The sequence below is a fragment of the Loxodonta africana genome, chromosome 3 (genome assembly GCF_030014295.1).
Source record: "Loxodonta africana isolate mLoxAfr1 chromosome 3, mLoxAfr1.hap2, whole genome shotgun sequence".
NCBI lineage: Eukaryota > Metazoa > Chordata > Mammalia > Proboscidea > Elephantidae > Loxodonta > Loxodonta africana.
The window spans coordinates 58136388-58163538 of record NC_087344.1 but is presented as its reverse complement, the minus strand read 5'-3'; the positions used below and the strand labels follow the sequence as shown (position 1 = coordinate 58163538).

The 27151-nt window shown below is 45.0% G+C and overlaps 1 protein-coding gene across 1 annotated transcript; it reads left to right on the top strand.

The window, feature by feature from the left end:
* The first annotated feature begins 1825 nt into the window (after nt 1-1825).
* On the top strand, nt 1826-27110 carry LACTBL1 (lactamase beta like 1). Its single transcript, XM_003415234.4, has 6 exons — nt 1826-2757; nt 15949-16058; nt 18360-18517; nt 19538-19776; nt 23983-24088; nt 26129-27110. Exons 1-6 carry the CDS (start codon nt 2529-2531, stop codon nt 27108-27110), a joined length of 1824 nt encoding a protein of 607 aa, XP_003415282.3. The 5' UTR covers nt 1826-2528.
* The last annotated feature ends 41 nt before the right edge of the window (nt 27111-27151 follow it).

The following is a 27151-nucleotide window of genomic DNA, read 5'->3' as shown; positions in this document are numbered from 1 at the left end:
TGTTTATGGATACATAAACACATAAAACCCGTTGCCATCCAGTTGATTCCCACACACAGCAATCCTACAGGACAGAGAAGAACTGCCCCACAGGGTTTCCAAGGCTGTAATCTTCATGGAAGCAGACTGCTACATCATTCTCCTGAGAAGTGGCTGGCAGGCTTGAACTGCCAACCTTTCGGCTAGCAGCTGAGTATTTTAACCACCAGGGCTCCTTACGTAAATACATAGTACAGTGAAACCTGTGAGAGCTGGAACTCAACAGAGCAGCCTTGTTTTTCCGGGTCTCGAAAGCGTCCGCCTTTGACAGGGTGCAGTCTTAACCATTTTTCTATCACTCTCTATTAGTGGAAAATATTTGTGTTTTCCTTCTCTGACAGGTTGCTACCTTACACGGTCTCCGGCTTTCACAGGTTTTACTGTGTAAAAGAAAAAAAAGTGTGATAATGATAAACATCAAAATCAGAAGGGATGTCTCATTTGGGGAGAGGGAGAGAAACTGAGATCTGCGAAGGGTTCATGAAGGCTTCAACTCTATCTGAATATTTTATTTTCTTTCATTCTTTCAACAAACATTAGGGTTTGCTATGTTCCAGGAACTGGTTAGCCACTGAGGATACCGTGGTGAACAAAAGACAAAAATTTCTGTTCTCTAATGGAGCAAAGAAGCTGAATAAACAAGAAACAAAATAAAGAAGTGACTTACATAGTATATCAAAAAATTTTTTTAAAGTTAGGAAGAAAATATGGTAAAATGTTAAGATTTAACAAAGTTGAGCACTGGGGTACCTAAATGTTTATTGTACTGGTCTCTATATATTCTTCAGTATACTTGAAATGTTTCATGATTTTAACATGTCATCAGGGCTTGGTAATTGGGTGGAGGCGTAGATGGAGGTACAAGGAGAGACCAGGGCAGATCGTGAAGTTTCTAGTTTGGGTGACTGGGTGAAAACAGGTGCCGTGAACGGATGTTGAAAATATCAGAAAAGGAAAAAAAAAAAAGGAGGTAAAATAAGTGAGTTCTTCCCCAGATGTTAAGTTTCACATACCTGGGGGGACTTCTAGGTAGAGATGCTCAGGAGGCAGTTGAAAACAGGAATCTGACGTTCAGGAGAAAGAGGGTTGGGCAGAAGCCAGCCCAGTGCCATTGAGTCAATTCCAACTCATGGTGACCCCATGTGTTACAGAGTAGGACTGCTTCATAGGGTTTTCTTTGCTGTAATCTCTTTCTTTTTGAACAAACACATTTATTTTCTTATAGTTTAGGAGGCTGGAAGTTTGAATTTAGGGTGTCGGCTCTACGGGAAGGCTTTCGCTGCTGACTCTGGAGGAAGGTCCTTGTCTCTTTGAGCTTCTGCTCCTGGGCAATCCCCATGTGGCTTGGCAACTCTCTTCCCCCATGTCTGCCCTCCTTGCTTTCTTAATTTTTTTTGTATCTCAAAAGAGATTGACTCAAGACACACCCTACACTAGTCCTGCCTCATTAACATAACAAAGACAACCCATTCCTAAATGGGATTATAACCAGAGGCACAGAGGTTAAGATTTACAACACATATTTCTGGGGGACATAATTTAACCTGTAACATTCTACCCTTTGCGCCTCCCAAATTCATGCCCTTGCCACATGCAAAACACATTCACCCCATCACATCATCCCCAAAGTCTTAAATTTTGGCTGTAATCTTTATGGAAGTAGATTGCCAGGCTTTTCTGTGGTGCTGCTGGGTGGATTCAAATCCCCAACCTTTTAGTTAACAGTTGAGTGCAAACGGTTTGCACCACCCAGGGACTTTGGGCAGAAGCTAGAAAACTGGAAATCTTTAGTATGTGAGTGGTATCGTTGTGCGTGAGAAATTTGGGGATTGTGTCTTTCAAGGAATTTGCGTGTTTCATTTAAATGTACTGACATAAAGCTGATATTACCTGTAGGATCTGTAGTGATGTTCCCTCTTTCATTTTTGATTTGGTAATTTGTCACCTAGGAATTGTGTGTGTAATCACACAGTAAGGAAAGATGAGGAGAAAAGATGTTTGTGGGACAGAGGTGGAAGAAGAGTCATTGAGAAAGGAGTAGGGAAGGATCAGTTAATGCAATATTTGACTAATACTCCAGAGGTGCCTTGGAAGAAAGGCCTGGAGATGCTTCCTAAAGGTCACAGCCTTAAAAATCCTATGGAGCACTTGATATATTTCAAAGTTTTACTCTGCAAAACATGGGGTTGCTATGAGCAACTGTTTTATGTTGCTTTTGGTTTTGGAGGCTTGTTCCAAATGTCATGGGAGGGGACATGGGTGAGGACAGTTGGGGAAGGCTTACGGATAAGGTGGCATTTCAGCTGGTCTTAAGAGATTTTACTGAGTACATAGGAGAGGAAAGGGCATGCTAAGCAGAGGGTACAGGCTCTGCAAAGGCACAGGGGTGTGGGTGTACGTGCACGGCAGAGCTGTTGAAAGGAGTTCACAGGTGTAACATTTATCTAAAGGCTTGTGGACTCTCATGAATGTCTGGGCAAACCTGAGGCATGGGACATATGAGGGGACAAGGTAAGGGTCCTTCTCTCTCTTCCCTCTGCTGTCTGCTGTTGGGGTCCATGCCCTATGTCCTTCTGCTCCAGGTTGGCTGGCAGCCCAGGCTGCTGAAAGCACATAAGAAGTGGCTCTTCCCAGCCTCCTACAGCTTCTTCTTCCTGCTCTCAGTGGTCATGACTGGCTGTTTCCTGTGGCAGTATCACCTCCCCAAGCTGAAGGCTGGTGAGTTTCTCCCCACTCCTGTAGGTCCTCCTGGGCTTCAAACTGCCACCCCTGATCCCAGGGAGTAGAGAGGACCATTTCAGAAGCCTGGCCTCCTTCCTGGCTCCAACTCTCACTAACTGTGCATCACAGTCTTGATACCCTTGTGTATGAAATGAGAATTCTAATATCACTGGGGTTTCCTTAAGCTGCTCAGCCTAGAAATAAAACTCAGGGTCACAACAGAAGTGCAAACAATATTTCTCTGGCTCTGCCTTCAGCCCGCATAGTAGGATCTTCTGGCCAAACCTCCCTTCAAAGACTCCTCGCTTCACACACTACATACAATAGCCCCAGAAGACATCACACAAGAGTCCACTGACAGCAGCTGTCATTTCCTGGAGTCTTTCCTTTCTGGAAGGAGCCCTGGTGGTACAACAGTTAAGCGCTCAGCTGCTAACTAAAAGGTTGGCAGTTAGAATGCACCCAGGAGTTCCACAGGACAAAGACCTGGTGATCTGCTCCTGTAAAGATTACAGCCAAGAAGACCTATCTCTGAACCATTCCCTGGACACCATCTGAAGTCTGGCACGTTACACGCACCGTTTCTTTTCATTCTCATCACTGCCCACAATTGCTCTCATTTTACACAAGGAGTAACTGAGGCTCAAATAGGCTGAATATGGGGCAGCTCAACTCTGTCACATGGGGTCGCTATGAATCAAAATCAACTTCATGGCACTTAACAGCAACAACTTCGTCCTATGCTGCTCAAAGCCACGCAAGGAGCCACATGGCTGGGGATGTCCACCAGGCCCTCTGTTGCTAGAGCAACCCTTGGGGCCGCCAATGGGCGGTGATCCTGGAGAGACCAGAGTCCCCAGGTCTCTGCTGAAGCAGGGACAGTGCCTCTCCCCATTCCTACATATATATATATATATATATATATATATTCCCAGGTGATTTTTCATGTGTGTGCACATGAAAGTTAGAGAAGCATGGCTGTAGACATCCTGTTCCACCTGACTCCTAGGCTGAGCAAAACTTAGGCTCGAGCTGAATGGAATCAATTCTTAAACCCATGTCATGGAATTGTTGAGAATTCTTCCATAAAGTTTGCAGTTTTCCTGTTTGGGACCGTATCAGTTATCTATTTGGGAGAAAGATTTGGTGATCTGCTCTCATAAAGATTGTTCTTGTTGTTGGGTGCCATCAAATCGATTTCAACTCATAGTGACCCTACGTGACAGAGTAGAACTGCTCCATAGGGGTTTCTAGGCTGTTTTCTTTACAATATCAGATTGCCAGGTCTTTTTCCTGCTGTGAAGATTATAGCCTAGAAAATCCTATGGGGCAGCTCTTCTCTTCTCACGGGGTTGCTATGAGTCAAAAGACGACTTGATAGCACCCAACAACAACATTGTTGTTGTTGTTAGGTGCCGTTGAGTCGGCTCTGACTCATAGTGACCCTACGCACAACAGAATGAAACACTGCCCGGTCCTGCGCCATCCTTACAATCATTGTTATGCTTGAGCTCATTGTTGTACCACTGTGTCAGTCCACCTCTTTGAGGGTCTTCCTCTTTTCCGCTGACACTCTACTTTGCCAAGCATGATGTCCTTCTCCAGGGACTGATCCCTCCTGACAACACGTCCAAAGTACATAAGGTGCAGTCTCCCCATCCTTGCTTCTAAGGAGCATTCTGGTTGTACCTCTTCCAATACAGATTTGTTCGTTCTTTTGGTAGTCCATGGTATAGTCAATATTCTTTGCCAACACCACAATTCAAAGGTGTCCATTCTTCTTCGGTCTTCCTTATTCATTGTCCAGCTTTCACATGCATATGATGCGACTGAAAATACCATGGCTTGGGTCAGGCGCACCTTAGTCTTCAAGGTGACATCTTTGCTTTTCAACACTTTAAAGAGGTCCTTTACAGCAGATTTACCCAATGTAATGCATCTTTTGAATTCTTGACTGCTGCTTCCATGGCTGTTGATTGTGGATCCAAGTAAAATGAAATTCTTGACAACTTCAATCTTTTCTCCATTTATCATGGTGTTGCTCACTGGTCCAGTTGTGAGGATTTTTGTTTTCTTTATGTTGAGGTGCAATCCATACTGAAGGCTGTGGTCTTTGGTCTTCATTAATAAGTGCTTCAAGTCCTTTTCACTTTCAGCAAGCAAGGTTGTGTCATCTGCACAACACAGGTTGTTAATGAGTCTTCCTCCAATCCTGATGCCCTGTTCTTCTTCATATACTCCAGCTTCTCGGATTATTTGCTCAACATACAGATTGAATAGGTATGGTGAAAGGATACAACCCTGACGCACACCTTTCCTGACTTTAAACCAATCAGTATCCCCTTATTTGGTCTGAACAACTGCCTCTTGATCTATGTAAAGGCTCCTCATGGGCACAATTAAGTGCTCTGGAATTCCCATTCTTCGCAATGTTATCCGTAATTTGTTATGATCCACACAGTCAAATGCCTTTGCATAGTCAATAAAACACAGGTAGACATCCTTCTGGTATTCTCTGCTTTCAGCCAGGATCCATCTGACATTAGCAATGATATCCCTGGTTCCACATCCTCTTCTGAAACTGGCCTGAATTTCTGGCAGTTCCCTGTCGATATACTGCTGCAGCTGTTTTTGAATTATCTTCAGCAAATTTTTGCTTGCATGTGATATTAATGATACTGTTCTATAAGTTCCACATTCGATTGGATCACCTTTCTTGGGAATAGGGATAAATATGGATCTCTTTCAATCAGTTGGCCAGGAAGCTGTCTTCCATATTTCTTGGCATAGACAAGTGAGCACCTCTAGTGCTGCATCTGTTTGTTCAAACGTCTCAATTGATATTCCATCAATTCCTGGAGCCTTTTTTTTCACCAATGCCTTCAGAGCAGCTTGGACTTCTTTCTTCAGTACCATTGGTTCCTGATCATATGCTACCTCTTGAAATGGTTGAACATCAACTAATTCTTTTTGGTATAATGACTCTGTGTATTCCTTCTTTTGATGCTTCCTGTGTCATTTAATATTTTTCCCATAGAATCCTTCACTATTCCAACTCGGGGCTTGAATTTTTTCTTCAATTCTTTCAGCTTGAGAAACGCTGAGTGTGTTCTTCCCTTTTGGTTTTCCGTCTCCAGCTCTTTGCACGTCATTATAATACTTTGTCTTCTTGAGCCGCCCTTTGAAATCATCTGTTCAGTTCTTTTACTTCATCAATTCTTCCTTTTGCTTTAGCTGCTCAACTTTCGAGAGCAAGTTTAAGAGTCTCCTCTGACATCCATCTTCGTCTTTTCTTTCTTTCCTGTCTTTTTTTTTTTTTTAACTTTTATTGAGCTTCAAGTGAACTTTTACAAATCAAGTCAGTCTGTCACATATAAGTTTATATACACCTTACTCCATACTCCCACTTGCTCTCCCTCTAATGAGTCAGCCCTTCCAGTCTCTCCTTTCGTGACAATTTTGCCAGCTTCCAACTCTCTCTATCCTCCCATCCCCCTTCCAGACAGGAGATGCCAACACAGTCTCAAGTGTCCACCTGATATCATTAGCTCACTCTTCATCAGCAACTCTCTCCTACCCACTGTCCAGTCCCTTTCATGTCTGATGAGTTGTCTTCGGTGATGGTTCCTGTCCTGGGCCAACAGAAGATTTGGGGACGATGACCACCGGGATTCCTCTAGTCTCAGTCAGACCATTAAGTGTGGTCTTTTTGTGAGAATTTGGGGTCTGCATCCCACTGATCTCCTGCTCCCTCAGGGGTTCTCTGTTGTGCTCCCTGTCAGGGCAGTCATCGGTTGTGGCCGGGCACCAACTAGTTCTTCTGGTCTCAGGACGATGTAGGTCTCTGGTTCATGTGGTCCTTTCTGTCTCTTGGGCTCTTAGTTATCGTGTGACCTTGGTGTTCTTCATTCTCCTTTGCTCCAGGTGGGTTGAGACCAATTGATGCATCTTAGATGGCCGTTTGTTAGCATTTAAGACCCCAGACGCCACATTACAAAGTGGGATGCAGAATGTTTTCATAATAGAATTATTTTGCCAATTGACTTAGAAGTCCCCTTAAACCATGGTCCCCAAATCCCCACCCTTGCTCCGCTGACCTTTGAAGCATTCATTTTATCCCGGAAACTTCTTTGCTTTTGGTCCAGTCCAGTTGAGCTGACCTTTCATGTATTGAGTATTGTCCTTCCCTTCACCTAAAGCAGTTCTTATCTACTAACTAATCAGTAAAAAACCCTCGCCCACCCTCCCTCCCTCCCCCCTTCGTAACCACAAAAGTATGTGTTCTTCTCAGTTTATACTGTTTCTCAAGATCTTATAATAGTGGTCTTATACAATATTTGTCCTTTTGCCTCTGACTAATTTCACTCAGCATAATGTCTTCCAGGTTCCTCCATGTTATGAAATGTTTCACAGATTCATCACTGTTCTTTATCGATGCGTAGTACTCCATTGTATAAGAGTTCCAATCTCTCCGCAGCCTCTCCAACATTTATTATTTTGTGTTTTTTGGATTAATGCCAGCCTTGTTGGAGTGAGATGAAATCTCATCGTAGTTTCAATTTGCATTTGTCTAATGGCTAACGATCGAGAGCATTTTCTCATGTATCTGTTAGCTGCCTGAATATCTTCTTTAGTGAAGTGTGTGTTCATATCCTTTGCCCACTTCTTGATTGGGTTGTTTGTCTTTTTGTGGGTGAGTTTTGACAGAATCATGTAGATTTTAGAGATTAGGCGCTGGTCTGAGATGTCATAGCTGAAAATTCTTTCCCAGTCTGTAGGTGGTCTTTTTACTCTTTTGGTGAAGTCTTTGAATGAGCATAGGTGTTTGATTTTTAGGAGCTCCCAGTTATCTGGTTTCTCTTCGTCATTTTTGGTAATGTTTTGTATTCTGTTTATGCCTTACATTAGGGCTCCTAAGGTTGTCCCTATTTTTTCTTCCATGATCTTTATCGTTTTAGTCTTTATGTTTAGGTCTTTGATCCACTTGGAGTTAGTTTTTGTGCATGGTGTGAGGTATGGGTCCTGTTTCATTTTTTTGCAAATGGATATCCAGTTATGCCAGCACTGTTTGTTAAAAAGACTATCTTTTCCCCAATTAACTGACACTGGGCCTTTGTCAAATATCAGCTGCTCATATGCGGATGGATTTATATCTGGGTTCTCAATTCTGTTCCATTGGTCTATGTGCCTGTTGTTGTACCAGTACCAGGCTGTTTTGACTACTGTGGCTGTAGAATAGCTTCTGAAATCAGGTAGAGTGAGGTCTCCCACTTTCTTCTTCTTTTTCAGTAATGCTTTCTTATCCGAGGCTTCTTTCCCTTCCATATGAAGCTGGTGATTTGTTCTCTATCACATTAAAAAATGACATTGGAATTTGGATCGGAAGTGCATTGTATGTATAGATGGCTTTTGGTAGAATAGACATTTTAACTATGTTAAGTCTTCCTATCCATGAGCAAGGTATGTTTTTCCACTTAAGTATGTCCTTTGTAATTTCTTGTAGTAGTGCTTTGTAGTTTTCTTTGTATAGGTCTTTTACATCTTTGGTAAGATTTATTCCTAAGTATTTTATCTTCTTGGGGGCTACTGTGAATGGTATTGATTTGGTTATTTCCTCTTCAATGTTCTTTTTGTTGATGTAGAGGAATCCAAGTGATTTTTGTATGTTTATCTTATAACCTGAGACTCTGCCAAACTCTTCTATTAGTTTCAGTAGTTTTCTGCAGGATTCCTTAGGGTTTTCTGTGTATAAGATCATGTCACCTGCAAATAGAGATAATTTTACTTCCTCCTTGCGAATCCGGATGTCCTTTATTTCTTTGTCTAGCCTAATTGCTGTGGCTAGGACTTCTAGCACGATGTTGAAAAAGAGCTGTGATAAAGGGCATCCTTGTCTGGTTCCCATTCTCAAGGGAAATGCTTTCAGGCTCTCTCCATTTAGAGTGATGTTGGCTGTTGGCTTTGTATAGATGCCCTTTATTATGCTGAGGAATTTTCCTTCAATTCCTATTTTGTTGAGAGTTTTTACCATAAATGGGTGTTGGACTTTGTCAAATGCCTTTTCTGCATCAATTGATAAGATCATGTGGTTTTTGTCTTTTGTTTTATTTATATGGTGGATTACATTAATGGCTTTTCTAATATTAAACCAGCCTTGCATACCTGGTAGAAATCCCACTCGGTCGTGGTGAATTATTTTTTTGATATGTTGTTGAATTCTATTGGCTAGAATTTTGTTTAGGATTTTTGCATCTATGTTCATGAGGGATATAGGTCTGTAATTTTCTGTTTTTGTAATGTCTTTACCTGGTTTTGGTATCAGGGAGATGGTGGCTTCATAGAATGAGTTAGGTAGTATTCCGTCATTTTCTATGCTTTGAAATACCTTTAGTAGTAGTGGTGTTAACTCTTCTCTGAGTTTGGTAGAACTCTGCAGTATAGCCATCCGGGCCAGGGCTTTTTTTTGTTGGGAGTTTTTTTGATTACCGTTTCAATCTCTTTTTTTGCTATGGGTCTATTTAGTTGTTCTACTTGTGATTGTGTTAGTTTAGGTAGGTAGTGTTTTTCCAGGAATTCATCCATTTCTTCTAGGTTTGCAAATTTGTTAGAGTACAATTTTTCGTAATAATCTGATATGATTCTTTTAATTTCAGTTGGGTCTCTTGTGATGTGGCCCTTCTCGTTTCTTATTCGGGTTATTTGATTCCTTTCCTGTATTTCTTTAGTCAGCCTGGCCAGTGGTTTATCAATTTTGTTAATTTTTTCAAAGAAGCAGCTTTTGGCTTTGTTAATTCTTTCAATTGTTTTTCTGTTCTCTAATTCATTTAGTTCAGCTCTAATTTTTATTATTTGTTTTCTTCTGGTGCCTGATGGATTCTTTTGTTGCTCACTTTCTATTTGTTCAAGTTGTAGGGACAGTTCTCTGATTTTGGCTCTTTCTTCTTTTTGTATGTGTGCATTTATCGATATAAATTGGCCTCTGAGCACTGCTTTTGCTGTGTCCCAGAGATTTTGATAGGAAGTATTTTCATTCTCGTTGCTTTCTATGAATTTCCTTATTCCCTCCTTAATGTCTTCTATAACCCAGTCTTTTTTCAGGAGGGTATTGTTCAGTTTCCAAGTATTTGATTTCTTTTCCCTAATTTTTCTGTTATTGATTTCCACTTTTATGGCCTTGTGGTCTGAGAAGATGCTTTGTAATATTTCGATGTTTTGGATTCTGCAAAGGTTTGTTTTATGACCTAATATGTGGTCTATTCTAGAGAATGTTCCATGTGTGCTAGAAAAAAAAGTATACTTTGCAGCAGTTGGGTGGAGAGTTCTGTATAAGTCAATGAGGTCAAGTTGGTTGATTGTTGTAATTAGGTCTTCCGTGTCTCTATTGAGCTTCTTACTGGATGTCCCATCCTTCTCCGAAAGTGGTGTGTTGAAGTCTCCTACTATAATTGTGGAGGTGTCTATCTCACTTTTCAGTTCTGTTAAAATTTGATTTATGTATCTTGCAGCCCTGTCATTGGGTGCATAAATATTTAATATGGTTATATCTTCCTGGTCAATTGTCCCTTTTATCATTATGTAGTGTCCTTCTTTATCCTTTGTGGTGGATTTAAGTTTAAAGTCTATTTTGTCAGAAATTAATATTGCTACTCCTCTTCTTTTTTGCTTATTGTTTGCTTGATATATTTTTTTTCCATCCTTTGAGTTTTAGTTTGTTTGTGTCTCTAAGTCTAAGATGTGTCTCTTGTAGGCAGCATATAGACGGATAGTGTTTCTTTATCCAGTCTGAGACTCTCTGTCTCTTTATTGGTGCATTTAATCCATTTACATTCAGCGTAATTATAGATAAGTGTTTAGTGTTGTCATTTTGATGCCTTTTTGTGTGTGTTGTTGACAATTTCATTTTTCCACTTACTTTTTTGTGAAGAGACTTTTTTCTTTGTAAATTGTGAGATCCTCATTTTCATTGTATTTGACTTTATGTTTGCTGAGTCGTTACGTTTTTCTTGGTTTTTATTTTGAGTTATGGAGTTGTTATACCTCTTTGTGGTTACCTTAATATTTACCCCTATTTTTTCTAAGTAAAAACCTAACTTGTATTGTCCTATATCACCTTGTATCCCTCTCCATATGGCAGTTCTATGCCACCTGTATTTAGTCCCTCTTTTTGATTATTGTGATCTTTTACATATTGACTTCAATGATTCCGTTTTGAGCATTTTTTTCTTTTTAAAATTAATCCTAATTTGTTTTTGTGATTTCCCTATTTGAGTTGATATCAGGATGTTCTGTTCTGTGACCTTGTGTTGTGCTGGTATCTGATATTATTGGTTTTCTGACCAATTTCCTTTAGTATTTCTTGTAGCTTTGGTTTGGTTTTTGCAAATTCTCTAAGCTTGTGTTTATCTGTAAATATCTTAATTTCACCTTCATATTTCAGAGAGAGTTTTGCTGGATATATGATCCTTGGCTAGCAGTTTTTCTCCTTCAGTGCTCTGTATATGTCATCCCATTGCCTTCTTGCCTGCATGGTTTCTGCTGAGTAGTCTGAACTTATTCTTATTGATTCTCCCTTGAAGGAGACCTTTCTTTTATCCCTGGCTGCTTTTAAAATTTTCTCTTTATCTTTGGTTTTGGCAAGTTTGATGATAATATGTCTTGGTGTTTTTCTTTTTGGATCAATCTTAAATGGGGTTCGATGAGCATCTTGGATAGATATCCTTTCGTCTTTCATGATGTCAGGGAAGTTTTCTGTCAGCAGATCTTCAACTATTCTCTCTGTGTTTTCTGTCCTCCCTCCCTCTTCTGGGACTCCAATCACTCGCAAGTTAGCCTTCTTGATAGAGTCCCACATGATTCTTAGGGCTTCTTCATTTTTTTTAATTCTTTTATCTGATTTTTTTCAGCTATGTTGGTGTTAATTCCCTGGTCCTCCAGATTTCCCAGTCTGCATTCTAATTGCTCGAGTCTGCTCCTCTGACTTCCTATTGCATTGTCTAATTCTGTAATTTTATTGTTAATCTTTTGTATTTCTACATGCTCTCTATGGATTCTTGCAACTTATTAATTTTTCCACTATGTTCTTGAATAATCTTTTTGAGTTCTTCAACTATTTTATCAGTGTGTTCCTTGGCTTTTTCTGCAGTTTGCCTTATTTCATTTCTGAGGTCATCCCTGATATCTTGAAGCATTCTGTAAATTAGTTTTTTATATTCTGTATCTGATAATTCCAGGATTGTATCTTCATTTGGGAAAGATTTTGATTCTTTTGTTTGGGGGGTTGTAGAAGCTGTCATGGTCTGCGTCTTTATGTGGTTTGATAGCGACTGCTATCTCCGAGCCATCACTAAGATACTGTAGTGATTTATTCTATATTTGCTCACTGAGTCTTATCTTGTTTTGTTTTCTTTCAGTATACGTGGATGGGCTACTAGATTGTGCTGTCTTGATTGTTGTAGCCCTTGACTTACTTATGACCTATTACCAGCTGGTTTGGGCTGTTGCCAGATATATATGCTTGAGTCTATTCACTATTCTTGAGTAGAATCTGATTTTGGGTCAAGTGTGTGCTGCACCCTAACACATATTCACCTTGAGAAGTGGTGGTGATAGTTGTGTGCACCAGATTCTATTAGCAGCTGGGGTTCACACTCCAGGGGGGGCAGGATGCTGACAGGCTTCTCCCAAGTGTCAGTGAGGTAGGTGTGTCTCTATTCCTAAAGCACCTTGGTGGGAGGGCTCTGCAGCTGTACCTTAGGCTCCCAATGCAAGTACCTCTACAGATTGGTAGGTGTCACCCTCCTTAGACCCCTAAGGCAAGAGGCTAGGTGGTCTGGGGGGAGCTTCAGCCCTCAGTTCCCTGTTGTGGGTCAGTTAGGGCTCTGTTGAATAAGCAGAGATATCATACTGGGAAACTTGTTTTTCCAGTAAATCCACTAAAAAAAAAATGGAGTCAGATCCGTATCAGAAATGCCTTTGCATTATAATAGCCACCTTGTTCGCTGTAGGGATGAAAGCCCAGGTATGGATCATATATGCTTGGCTGGAGCTGGTTCTGTGTTTTTAGTCCAATTAGGGAAGGATTTTTGGTCCCTGGGTTTTTTGTGGTTGCTTCTCTCAGGCCGGAAGAATGGGTTAGGAAAAGACAAAAAAAAAAAAAAAGGGAAAAGAAAAGCCACGGAGCCGGAGCCGTTCTCCCTCTGGCTCAGGAAATTCCAATGTTAATGAAGCCGCCTGGGAAGGGGAGGGGAGGGTTCAGAAAAACAGGAGAGAGTAGCACCCCGGAATATAGCCAAAGTTGCTTATCTTGCTTGGGATGACTCTTTTAGCTGAGATTCCCGAGGGGCGTGTTGCCTGTGTGTGCTGGCTGTGTAGAGATTGCCCCCAAGGGTCTGGCCCACAGAAGCTGTGGTCAGTTCCTCCGCCGCCAGTCCAAAGCCCAGCGTCAAGGTTCCCCGGCTGGGACGCTGCACTCCCAGCTCCAAAATCAGTCACTGCCTCCTGGGGACTTCTCCTCCCGCCAGCCGCATTGCTGCGCCTGCGTGGACCGGCTGGGCCCCCTCCTGGGGTCAGTTCAGGGGGGTAGGTCTGCGCCCCGTGTTTGGGCCGTGACAGGATGCTTCCTATGCCCAGTCAACAACAGCTTCCCTATGCCCAGTCCAAAGCCCGGCGCCAAGGTTCCCCGGCTGGGACGCTGCACTCCCAGCTCCAAAACCAGTCACTGCCTCCCGGGGACTTCTCCTCCCACCAGCCATGTCGCCGCGCCGCCCGCGTGGACCGGCTGGGCCCCCTCCCGGGGTCAGTTCAGGGAGGTAGGACTGCGCCCCATGTTTGCACTTTCACAGGATGCCGTGCTCAGCTCCCCTGTGCTCAGTCCAAAGCCCCGCGCCAAGGTTCCCCGGCTGGGACGCGACACTCCCGGCTCCAAAACTAGTCGCTGCCTCCCAGCGACCTCTCCTCCCGCCAGCTGCGTCGCCGCGCCGCCCGCGTGGACCGGCTGGGCCCCCTCCCGAGGTCAGTTCAGGGGGGTAGGGCTGCGCCCCGTGTTTGTGCTGTCACAGGATGCAGTGTTCAGCTCCCCTGCGCCCAGTCCTAAGCCCAGCGCCAAGGTTACCTGACTGGGACGCTGGCTCCAGGCTCCGAAAACAGTTGCTGCTTCCCCGTAGTTATTTGCTCTCCGTCTCTGTCACTCAGGTCAACTCTTTAAATCTGTGTTTGTTGTTCAGGGTTCATAGATTGTCATGTATGTGATCAATTCACTTGTTTTTCCGAGTCTTTGTTGCAAGAGGAATCCGAGGTAGTGTCTACCTAGTCAGCCATCTTGGCCCCCTCCTTCCTTTCCTGTCTTTTTAATGACCTCTTGCTTTCTTCATGGATGATGTCCTTGATGTCATTCCACAACTCGTCTGGTCTTTGGTCACTAGCATTCAGTGCGTCAAATCTATTCTTGAGATGGTCTCTAAATTCAGGTGGGATATACCCAAGGTCGTATTTTGGCTCTCGTGGACTTGCTCTGATTTTCTTCAGTTTCAGCTTGAACTTGCATATGAGCAATTGATGGTCTGTTCCACAGTCGGCCCCTGGCCTTGTTCTGACTGATGATATTGAGCTTTTCCATCATCTCTTTCCACAGAGGTAGTCAATTTGATTTCTGTGTGTTCCATCTGGCAAGGTCCATGTGTATAGTCGCCATTTTTGTTGGTCAAAGAAGGCATTTGCAATGAAGAAGTTGTTGTTCTTACAAAATTCTATCATTAGATCTCTGGCATTGTTTCTATCACCAAGGCCATATTTTCTAACTACTGATCCTTCTTCTTTGTTTCCAACTTCCGCATTCCTATCACCAGTAATTATCAACATATCTTGATTGCATGTTCAATCAATTTCAGACTGCAGCAGCTGATAAAAATCTTCTATTTCTTCATCTTTGGCCCTAGCGGTTGGTGTGTAAATCTGAATAATAGTCGTATTAACTGGTCTTCCTTGTAGACATATGGATATTATCCATCACTGATGGCGTTGTACTTCAGGATAGATCTTAAAATGTTCTTTTTGACAATGAATGCAACACCATTCCTCTTCAAGTTGTCATTCCCAGCATAGTAGACTATGTGATTGTCTGATTCAAAATGGCCAATACCAGTCCATTTCAGCTCACTAGTGCCTAGGATATCGATGTTTATGCTTTCCATTTCATTTTTGACGATCTCCAATTTTCCTAGATTCATACTTCATATATTACAGGTTCCGATTATTAATGGATTTTTGCAGCTGTTTCTTCTCATTTGAATCATGCCACATCAGCAAATGAAGGTCCCGAAAGCTTTACTCCATCCACGTCATTAAGGTCGACTCTACTTTGAGGAGGCAGCTCTTCCTCAGTCATCTTTTGAGTGCCTTCCAACCTCGGGGGCTCATCTTCCAGCACTATATCAGACAATGTTCTGCTGCTATTCATAAGGTTTTCATTGGGTAATGCTTTTCAGAAGTAGACTGCCAGGTCCTTCTTCCTAGTCTGTCTTAGTCTGGAAGCTCAGCTGAAACCTGTCCTCCATGGGTGACCCTGCTGGTATCTGAGTACCACTGGCATAGCTTCCAGCATCAAAGTAACACGCAAGCCCCCACAGTATGACAAACTGACATGTGGGGGAACAACAGGCATAGAGGTTAGGATTTATAACACATATATTTTTGGGAGACATAATTCAATTCATAACAGTCACATTCTGAGGTTCTGTGTGAACATGAGTTTTGGGGTGGGGGCACTACCCAGAAACATAGAATTAGGATGAGGGAGACATAGAGACAGATATGGCTGAGCCAGCCCCAAGGAGCCAGGCCTTGTCAAGTCTGCTGACCACAGGGAGGTGGGAAGCTGGTCATATGAAAGAAGGGAGCACAGTGACCCTACACACCAGTAATTATGGCCTAATTGGTATCTTGAAAGCTAACCAGTGGGTGGCAAAGGTGGGATTGTCCCTTCACCTCCCAGGCATACTCTGCCCTTTTCCCCTCAGTTGCCCACAGCTGGTCTCTGCACCCTGATGTCTCCTGAGTAAGGCTGTTGCAGGGTAAGGAGGGCTGGCCCCGGGAGGTGGCTTTGGCCTTTTCTGTCACCTTCCCCCTCCTCCTCAGCTTGACCCCTGGACTTGTACCCTGATCTCTGTCCCCCACTTAGCACATTCCTTCTAGGTTCTTTGGGGCCAGGTGTGAGCTCTGCCCCTGTGAGGATGTGTCCCCGGCACCCTGAGCCTGTGCCCTTGGTCCACCCCCTGCCCGTTTTGAAGGAGGCCCTGGAGAAGGTCAGTGATGACCCAGGAGGGAACTGGGTATGTGGGCTGGGTCTGAGTGGTGAAGGGGAGGGCACTTCCTCTGCACGGAGAGTGGCTTTCATTCATTCATTCACTCACTCATTCAACATGTATTTCTTCAGCACCTACTTTGTGCTAGGCACTGGGAATATGGCAGGAAGAGGATACTGTCCTGCCTTCAAGAAACTATTAGTCTGGAAGTGAAGGGAAAAGTCAAGATAACCAATATTTATAGCACAGGGGTAAGAGCGAGAATAGGGAAATTTAGGGACTGTGGGGGACAGAGGAACTGGACTTGGGGTCGGGGAAGCTTCTGAAGGAAACAGTGTCAAAGGTGAGCTGTGAACAAGTAGGAGAGAACCAGATGATGTGTGTGTGGTGGAAGGTGGGAGAAGGGAGGATGTGCTCCAGGCAGCGGGAACAGCATGTGCAAGGGCCCAGAGGTAGCAGTGGAACTTTGAGGTAGTTCAGTCTGGCTAGACCAGAGGTGAGGGTGGGGAAAGATGAGACAGGAGAGGATGCTAGAGCTGGTATCACAGAATCTCTTGCAATATGATTAAGCATGTACGCACACACACACTCACACACAACTTATGCCACTGCAAGATGGCATGACACTAGAGGGGGGTGTCAGCCAGCTCTAATCTGCACCAGTCAGACACCACTGACTTTGGTAACCCACCTTAGAAGAGATACATAAAAATGACAATGGGATCAAAAGGGTATGAGCAGCAGTTTGATGTGGGGGACTCGAAACTGTCATGAGGAACAAGTGACCAGACAGGGAAGGGTAAGTCTATAGTCCTCATTGTCTGGGGCCAGTGAAGAGAGACACGGCCACTGCCTGCAGATACTGGAAAAATTTTCACCAAGCAGAGAGAGAAGGGTGCTAGGTGGCACTGAGGGGTCATGGTAATAATAAAAAAGCAATAACTATAGCTGCCTTCTGTTGAGCACCTACTAGGTGCCAGTGGCTGTGCAAAATTCCTTATTTGCATTACCCCATGAATCTTCCCAAAAGCAACAGGAGAGAGGTACTATTATTAATCTTGATCTACAGAGTCAGAAACTGAGGCTTGGAGAGGTGGAGTGGAAACTATAGGCAACCAGAGCTCAGTTCAGGGTCTGTAAAATCACTCGGTGAAGTGGTCTGGTAGTTAATTTAGAGCTAAGGTCTAAAGTCAGCCCAGGATTCTAATCCTGATTCCACCAGCAACTAGCCACTTGGACAAGTCACTTCATGTATCATAGACTCAATTTTCTCATCTGTAAAATGGGGAGAAATGAGCTCCAGCTTATTACAAGGGTTAATAAGACCACATATTAAAATCACCTTATACTGTGCCTGGCATGGCCTAAGAGTTCCTGGGTGGTGTAAATGGTTAAGTGTTCAACTACTAACTGAAAGCTTGGCGATTTGAATGACCCAGAGGCATCTCTGGGAAGACAAGCTTGGTGATTTGCTTCTAAAAGGTCACAGCCTGAAAACCCTATGGAGCAGCTCTACTTTGCAACACATGAGGTTGCCATGAGTTGGAATCGCCTCAATGGCAACTGGTTTGGTTTTTGGCTTTGGCACATTCTAAATGTCCAATAAATTCTAGCTATTATTGGTGGTGTTGTTGTGTGCCGTTGAGTTGATTCTGACTTATAGCAACCCCGTAGGATAGAGTAGAACTGCCCCATAGTGTTTCTTAGGCTGAAATCTTTACGAGAGCAGATTGCCAGGTCTTTTCTCCTACATAGTGGCTGGTGGGTTCGAACTGCCGACCTTTCGGTTAGCACTCAATCTCTTAACCATTACGCCACTAGATGTCCTTAGCTGATACTATCATCTTATATCTCATTGTTAAAAATATTAAGATATTTTCAATAAAAGTCCAAAGAAGGCTTATAAATAGTGAATTCCCCAACACTAGGGGTCAGACTAGACCTACTGGAGGTTTTCTAGGGAATCAGACAAGGGTTAGACTGGATCAGTTGTTTTAACATCCCTTCCCCCAACCCCGCTTTTTTTTTTTTTTTTTGGCCAAGGAAATGTTTTTCCAAACAAACACCTTAGGAGAAGCCTTATGTATAAAACAGATTCAAAGGGAGCTGCTCTGGTTGAAGCCAGGGTGAGGGGCTGAGGGCTCACTGGGCTCCACTCTACCAGCTAGGGGAGAAAATGGAGGGAGCAAGGCTTGTGCTATCCATAGGGTATGGTTGTGAGAGTAGCGGGTGTGTGAATGACAAGTAGGGGAAGTGTAGGGTCTCTCACTGCACCTGAACCTCCCACTTGTCTCCCCTAAGGTGGACAGGATCCTGCTCCAGGCAATGTCTGCCCCAGGCCTGGCTGCCATGTCTGCAGTTGTCATCCACAATGACACCATGCTCTGGATGGGGAACTATGGGAGGAAGAACGGCTCAGACCCCACTTCTGGACCCCCCAATGAGTACACCATGTACCGGTTAGCTGGGCAACCTCCAGGGTGTTGTGGAGGGGATGAGGGATGAAGAGGAGGTGGACCTAGGAGACAGCGAGACTTAAGAGACAATCATAGCTGGCATTCAAGCTGCCAAGTTCCTTTGTTGAGTCCTGACAATCTTTCAGATGAGGAGACTGAGGTCCAGAGAGGACCACTCAGTGCCCAATTTTATACCACAGGGGCAATAGGCTAGGAAGGAATAGAGCCCTTTACCCCAATCTTCCAAATTACACAGGCCACATCATGTACCCTTTACCCATTATGTATCACAAAGGGGCTATAAAGAATTCCTAGGTCCTTGCCCCAGGTCCCCTATCAGTCAGCAGCAGTGGCACAACCGGAAGCAGCTCAGGACGTTCTGCCCTGTGCTTGAGGTCTCCCCTCCTGGGTGCTGCCCACAGTATCTTCAAAACTCACAATGCTGAGTGAACACATTCACTCCCACGGATGCTAGCGAGATTGCAGGAGGCCCAGAGGGAACCAGCATATTTACATTGCACCTGCTCTGTGCTAGGCACGGGGCCAACAATTGTATTTGCTGTCACTTACTGAGCACTTCCTAACTGCCAGGTATGTTGCAAGCACCTTACCTCAACAATCTCATTCAATTCTGCAACCTGTGAAGCAGGTATAAAAAAAAAGTATAGTTATCCCTATTTTACAGATAACAAAATGGAATCTCAGAAAGGCCTAGTAACTTGCCCAAGGCCACCCAGCTGGTGAGACACACCCGTGCAATTCATACCCAGGTCTGTCCCAGAATGGGAAGTGTCTGGTGAAGGGCCTGGCAGGGGATAATTGCTCAAAAATGTCCATCCACCCCACCCCCACTGCCTCTGGTATGTTCTCAAGTATCCCAAAGGCAGTACTATAGAAGCTGGTGAATTCCCACCTGAGACGCCGAATAAGGGTGGATTCAGTGCTTTCCTGGAAAACTAGAGGCTGGGAGCACAGGGTGGGTGGTAGGGGCCCTCTGTACTCTCTTGCTCTCATACTGTACAGGATCTCCGGCATCTCCAAGATCTTTCCAGTTCTCATGCTGTACCGCCTGTGGGAAGAAGGCACTGTAGCCTCTTTAGATGACCCTCTGGAGCGGTATGCCAGCACTTTCACCATTAACAACCCGCTGGACATGGTATCAGCCTCCAAACAGCAGACCCTGATGGATGAGCCAGAAGAGGTTGGCCCAGCCCCAAGGCCTTCACCTGTCACCCTCCGAAGGATGGCCAGTCAGCTCTCAGGTAAGAGTCCCTGAACTTATCTAGCCCAGCCCAAACCATTTCAGGTGGGGGGCTCTAAGGAGCAGGTTCTCATCCAGCTAAGGTGGGCGCACTCTCTGCCCTTCCCAAACTGAGCATACCTTCCTTTCCCACCAGGCTTGGGAGGTGGACCAAGAGTAGAAAGACCTGGGAAGGTAAAAGCAGAAGTGAACACTGGGAATTGAGATCAAGCAGGCAGATCGAGATCAGCTGGCAGGTCGAAATCAGACTGACAGGTCAAGATCTGCTTAACAGACCAAAAGCAGGTCAACACGTCAATATTAGTAGGAAATTCTACAATGAAGACCTAATTTCCCTTAATATATAAAGAACTCCTGCAAATCAATATAAAGACCATCAACACAACAGAAAACGGCAAAGGACATGAGAATACATAGTTCACATAAAATGAAATACAAATGGCTCTTAAGAATATTAAAAAAAATTAAAAGATGCTCAACATCACTCATAATAAAATAAATCCAGATTAAAACTACACCAAGACACAGTTTTCCCCATTAGATTGGCAAAGATCAAAATGACAGAAGCAGAGTTTCTGAGGTTATGGTGAAATAGGCTGTCTTATCCATCAGTGGGTGGAGCCCTGGTGGTGTAGTGGTTAAGAGCTCAGCTGCTGATCAAAAGGTTGACAGTTCAAATTCACCAGCCACTCCTTGGAAATCCTATGGGGCAGCTCTACTCTGTCCTACAGGGTTGCTATGAGTTGGAATTGACTTGATGGCAAAAGTTTTTTTTTTTTTTTAATACATCAGTGGTAGTAATTTAAACTGGTATAATCTGTATGGAGGGCAATCGGACACATCTACCACAATTTAAAGTGCCGCAACACTTAAAGTGCTAGGCTGCTAACAAAAGGTTGGTGGTTTGAACCCACCAGCTGCTCCGCAGGAGAAAACGCTGGGCGTTGCCTGTCAAGATTACAGTTTAGGAAACCCTATGGGGCAGTTCTACCCTGTCATATAGGGTCACTATGAGTTTGGAAACCCTGGTGGCACAGTGGTTAAGAGCTATGGCTGCTAACCAAAAAGTCGGCAGTTCAAACCCACGAGGCGCTCCTTGGAAACTCTATGGGGCAGTTCTACTGTGTCCTACAGGGTCACTATGAGTCAGAAGCAACCTGATGGCAATGGGTTCAATGGGTACACGTCAGAATTGAATTGACGGCACACACGATCACAATCACAATAAAAAAATATATATCCTTTGACTCAGTAGTTTCACTTCTAGGAAATTATTTTACAGACATACTTCCACATGTGTGGTAGGAGGGTCATGCAAATTTATTCACTGCAGCACTGTTTGTAATAGCAATAGTTTACAATCTAAATACCCATCAACGAGTGGCTAAATAAACTATGACACAGCTATACAATCAAACACTATGTAGCTCCAAAAAGAGAGTAATAATGCTATGAACTGAGATGGAATTAGATGTAATGTTAAGTAGAAATAAAAGTTTACAACAGCCTATGAATAAATATAGCATATGAATAAATATATACACATATACTGTATACATATGTATATGGATGTATATGTATAATGTGCATATTGTATGATACATGTGTGTATTATATGTAAATATATGTATTAGTTTATATCGCATAAAGTATCTTTGGAAGAAAACTAAAGAGATTTAAAACACTGGGTTGCCTCCACGAAGGGGAATTGAACTCTTTGGTGTCTTAGGAAATTTGAATCATGTAAATGGATACCCTAATCAATTATGGAAACTCTGGTGGCATAGTGGTTAAGTGCTACGGTTGTTAACCAAAGGGTCGGCAGTTCGAATCCGCCAGGCGCTCCTTGGAAACTCTATGGGGCAGTTCTACTCTGTCCTATAGGGTCGCTATGAGTCGGAATGGACTCGACGGCACTGGGTTAGTTGGTTGGGCTCTAATCAATTATATAAGAAAAAAAAAAAATCAAATAAATACAACCTCCTCCCGAAAGATTAGTCTAAAGGACTAATGGACCACATCTACCATGGCCTCCACCAGATTGAGTCCAGTACGACTAGATGGTGCCCAGCTACCACCACTGACTGCTCTGACAGGGATCACAATAGAGAGCCCTGGACAGAGCTGGAGAAAAATGTAGGACAAAATTCTAACTCAAAAACAAAGACCAGACTTGCTAGCCTGACAGAGACTTGAGAAACCCTGAGAGTATGGCTCCCATATACCCTTTCAGCTCAGTAATGAAGTCACTCCTAAAGTTCCCCCCTCAGCCAAAGATTGGACAGGCCCATAATACAAAATGAGACTAAAGGGGCACACCAGCCCTGGGGCAAGGACTAGAAGGCAGGAGGGGACAGGAAAGCTGGTAATAGGGAACCTAAGGTTGACGAGGGAGAGTGTTGATGTGTTGTGGGGTGGTTAATCAATGTCATAAAATATGTGTACTATTTAATGAGAGACTAGTTTGTTCTGTAAACTGTCATCTAAAGTACAATGAAAATAATAAAAAAAAATACAACCCCCTCCTCGTCCCCCAAAATCCACCCTACATGTCTCCTCAGTCTCAAGAGGGCCTGCTGAGCAAATTGCTGCCTGAATAACTCTGATCTAGGCTCTTAATGTCTTTTATGATTGAACCTCACCCTGACCTAGAGCTTTCCTCCCATTCCTGGCGCTTTTCATCCATTCTCTTATTAAGTCTTGCAACATCTCACAGGGAACCACCGAAGGTGCTCGAGTAATGTTAAAGATGAGCAAGTAGAGGCTTGGAGAGGTCAATTAATGACATGGTCTGGGGTCATATAGCAAGAGTGCTGGAGTCAGAACTTAAATCCAGGACTTAGGACATCATGTCCCCAACTGCTCAGGCCAAAATCCTGATACAAAATACTCAAAAACTATTATTGAACAAATGAATAAAAGGAACCCTCATCCAATGATCCTCCCAGTACCTGTCACATCCAATAAACAGAAACTCCCAAGGGATTGGAGAAGCCAGTTCCACAAAACCTGCTTGGACTGACCTCAAAAAGTTTATAGAATTAATGTCTATAGTTGGCGATAGCAGTTATTTATCAAGCAGTTATATGTCAGGCACCATGCTAAGCATTTTATCTTATCTAATCCTCAAATTAGTGGTTCAGTGGCAGAATTCTCACCTTCCATGTAAGAGACCCAGCTCTATTCCTGGCCATTGCACCCTCAGGTGCAGCCACCACCCATCTCTCAGTGGGGGCCTGTGTGTTCACTATGACGCTGAACAGGTTCCAGTGGAGCTTCTAGACTAAGATGGACTAGGAAAAAAGCCTGGCAATCTACTTCTGAAAACCAGCCAGTGAAAACCTTGTGGTTGACAAGAGTCCAGTCACAACCAATCATGGGGATGGAGCAGGACCAGGCAATGTTTTGTTCAATCGTGCCTGGGGTTGCCATGAGTTGGGGCTGCTCACAGCAGTTAACGATAGTCCTTACATCGGCCTTATGTTATAGTATAGGAATTACTTCCCCCAGACAGGGCTTGGAACTGGTCAGTCATGGCTGATGAATCGAAACCAGAACAGACCCGAATTTTAAAAATTTGGGTGATCCAGAACCATAACCAGAATGGGAAAAATTATGTGTTGAAGCCCTGGAATGGGAGACTCCGAAGAGGTGTAGTGAGCCCTTTCAGGAGCCTGATGCGGGAGACTGGATTACTGCCTGGACTGAGGACAGTGACACACATTCAGAGTGGTGGAACGGGCTGTTGCTGGCTCTGCTCAAAATCTGAAACAGGCGAGAGATTTGGTTGCTATGCAAAGCCGCCCTTGTTTTCCAAGAGAGAAATTAAGTTTCTAGCAGGGTTTTGACCCGTAATTTTTCTCGTTCTGGTTATGGTTCCAGTTCACCCAAATTTAAAAAATTTGGGTCTGTTCCAGTGTTGCTTCCTTGCCCATGATTGAACCAGGAAGAACTGGTTCAAAGCCCCGGTTACAGATGAGAAGACCAGGATTCAGAGAGGTTAAGTGACTTGCCCAGTGAAAAGTAGGCAGGAAGAGGAAGAGGCAGGATTGGAGTCCGTGCGCAGCAGGTTTAAAAAATTTTTTAAAGTGGTTTAAAACCCCACTGGAAGATGAGGGAGGGAGTGCACACAGAGACCCATCATCCCACCCTCAACAAAATTACCACCACGTCTCACCGAGCAGGTCTGACTACTGCTCATTCCTAGGACTGCCCAGAAGGCTTCGCTCTACTTCTCTGTTGTGGAGGGGGAGCACCCAGGAGGCCCTGAGCCTGCTCAAGGATGATGTGCTGGTGGCGGACCCAGGAACCAGGTGAGGAATATGCCCTGAGCCTCTGCCACAAACTAAGAAACTTCCCAGGAGACACACCCTGGCTGGGAAAGAGCCTGCTTCAGCTCATCTCAACGGTCAGAGCCAGGAGAGACCTCAGAGATCACTGACTACAACTCCCAATGCTACAGCTTGGGAAGACTGAGGCCCAGAGAGGGGCAGCCCAGTAGGGCAGGGGAGAGCTGGAGTTCAAATCCAGTTCTGTTTGAATCTTGTATTCTTCCCATTCATTAACATCACATTTACTGAACACCTACTGGGGGCCCAGAACGTGCTAAACACTGAGAAACCACAGGGAACAAATCCAACCGGGTCCCTCCTCGTGGAGTTTACCTTCTTGTGATGGAAACACACACAAAGAAGTGAAAACATCAACAAGAAAAATAAGGATTTTGCCAAATGCCATGATGAAAATAAACAGGGCACTGATTGACTTAGGGAGTAGCTGGGGTGACCACTGGCATTCAGAAAAGCCCAACTCTGGGAGCAACTCAGGCTGTGGGGTTGGGCAGAGGATCCCCCGGCTCCCTGAGCAGGGCCCCTTTTCCAAACTTGACCCTCTCTGCCTCTCCAAATGCTGAACCTCAGGTCCCACTCGTCTTAAGGAATAAAAAAAACAAAAAAACAAACTCACGATTCCGACTCATAGCAACCCTGTAGGACAGAGTAGAACTGCCCTATAGTTTCCAAGGAGCACCTGGTGGATTTGAACTGCTGACCTTTTGGTTAGCAGCTGTAGCACTTAACCACCACACCGCCAGGGTTTCCTTCCTAAGAAGAAAGGATCCAGGTAACGCAGAGAAAGAGCATCGCGTGGACATCAGCTGACTGGAGTTCTCCTTCCAGCTCTACCAGGACCTTGCTGTGTGACCTTGGGTGAGGCACTTAACCTCTGCACCTCACCTTCTCATCTGCAAAATAAGGGGATTAGGCTAGAGTTCAAGAATGCTTAATAGGATTTGTGAATTTTCATCCATTCACATGCCTTCCTAAGGCACTATTTTAGAGATTCTGAAACTGCATTTGTCCTGTGAAAGAAAGGAGGTCTCTTTACTATTGGTGTCTGCCACAGGCCTGGAAGAAGAAAAGGGTGGAATCCTGACTTATAGTTGCTATCTCTGAGCTACATGATCGTTATCATTTTTTTTCTCGAAACAGTCTACCACTCTAGTTTGCCATTCAATAAAGTAAATCAATGGAAACCCTGGTGGTGTACTGGCTAAGTGGTTAAGTTCAAATCTGCCTGGCGCTCCTTGGAAACTGTATGGGGCAGTTCTACTCTGTCCTATAGGGTCGCTATGGGTCGGAATCGACTCGACGGCACTGGGTTTGGTTTTTTCTGGTTTAAAGTAAATCATAGTACAGTGTAAAGGAACTGTAAGATTTATCTTACCTTTCCAGGTGCATTTGTGGAAACTGGTTCTCCCTCAGCCTACTGTGTGACCCCGGACAATTCCCTGCCCTTCTGGGCCTCAGATTTACCAAGTGTAGAATTGTCATTAGTTGTCATCAAGTATGTAGGCTGCAACTCATGGCAACCCTATGTGTCACAGAATGAAACATTACCTGGTCCACTATCTTCCAGCACTATATTGGACAATGTTCTGTTGTGATCCATAAAGTTTTCACTAGATAATTTCTGGAAGCAGATTGCCAGGCCTTTCTTCCTAACCTGTTATGGTCTGGAAGCTCTGCTGAAACCTATCCATCATGGGTGACCCTACTGGTATTTGTAATGCAGGTGGTATAGCTTCCAGTATCACAGCAACATACAAGCCAACAAACACACTACACAAACTGACATTGGGTGGAAGGGTAGAATTGGGAGATGAATTCAACGATCTCCCAAGTCTCTTTTGGGTCTGACCATTTAGGATGCCGGGAATCAGGCTTCTTCCCAGACCCACCCAGTCCAATAAAACTCTGGTGGCATTTCAGACAGTCTGAGCAGTGGGGAGGGATTATTTAGGTCTGGAGACGGTCATCTCAGCCACAACCCAGTTTCCACCATTCTCTTTGCAGGTGCCATTACAGCACACTGGCCTTCTCTCTCTTAGCCCATGTCCTGGCAGCCCACACTGCCCAGGGTGACTACCAGCGATGGGTCTCAGAGAACCTCCTGGAGCCCCTGGGGATGGCAGACACCGGCTTCGACCTCACGCCCTCTGTGCGCGTCCGCATGGCCGCTGGCTTCTATGGCAGCGGGCGGCCGGCGCCACTGTACGACCTAGGCTGGTACCGCCCGTCGGGCCAGATGTACTCCACCGCTGCCGACCTGGCCAAGCTGGCTATGGTGCTCCTGGGCAGCGCGCCCCAGCGGCTCCTGAGGCCAGACGCCACCAAGACGCTGCTGGCGCCGCTACTGGCCTGCCCCGGAGCCTACTTCGCCAATGAGACGGGCACACCGTGGGAGTTCCACGCTCAGCTGGGCTACAGCGTGGTGCGCAAGGACGGCGACCTGGACGGCTACGCCGCCACCTTCTCCCTGGTGCCCCCGCTGCGCCTGGGCCTCGTGCTGCTGCTGGCCGGGCCGCGGCCACCCGGGCCCGATCTTGTGGCGCAGGCGTACGACGTGCTCCTGCCTGCTTTGGAAAGAGCCTTCCGGGAGGCCGAGCTCAGGCCGGCCCCGCCGCCCAGCGCACGCCCCTTCTCCGGCTACTTCACCTTCGCCAACCTGACATTCTACGAGGTGCGGCCTGGGCCAGCGGGCGAGCTGCGCCTGCGCCAGTTCGGGCCCCGCGTCGAGGCGCTAGTGCTGCCCGCGTTCCGCACGCTGGCGCTGCGCCACCTGCGCGGCCGCGTCTTCCAGCTGCACGTGGCCCGCGAGTTCCCGTGCGCGCTGCCGCTAGGGGACGCTTGGCTCTCGCTCGAGGCCCAGCATGGGCAGCTAGTCAACTTCTACCCCCTAGACCCCAACGGGCTGTCCCCTGGCTTTGACGTGCCGGGCCTGAACACCTACCGGGTGCTGAGACTGTTGCGCAAGCCCGTATTCAAGACCCAGTGACGGAGACTCCTTCCCGGACCTCTCCTTCCCTAGCCCCCCAG

Bases quoted from the DNA above. Each gene is read 5' to 3' on its own strand.
- LACTBL1 (XM_003415234.4), top strand. From the start codon at position 2,529: ATGGGACATATGAGGGGACAAGGTAAGGGTCCTTCTCTCTCTTCCCTC. The intron at 19,777-23,982 runs GTAAGAGTCCCT...GCTCATTCCTAG, and splicing joins GATGGCCAGTCAGCTCTCAG to GACTGCCCAGAAGGCTTCGC. The intron at 24,089-26,128 runs GTGAGGAATATG...TTCTCTTTGCAG, and splicing joins GTGGCGGACCCAGGAACCAG to GTGCCATTACAGCACACTGG.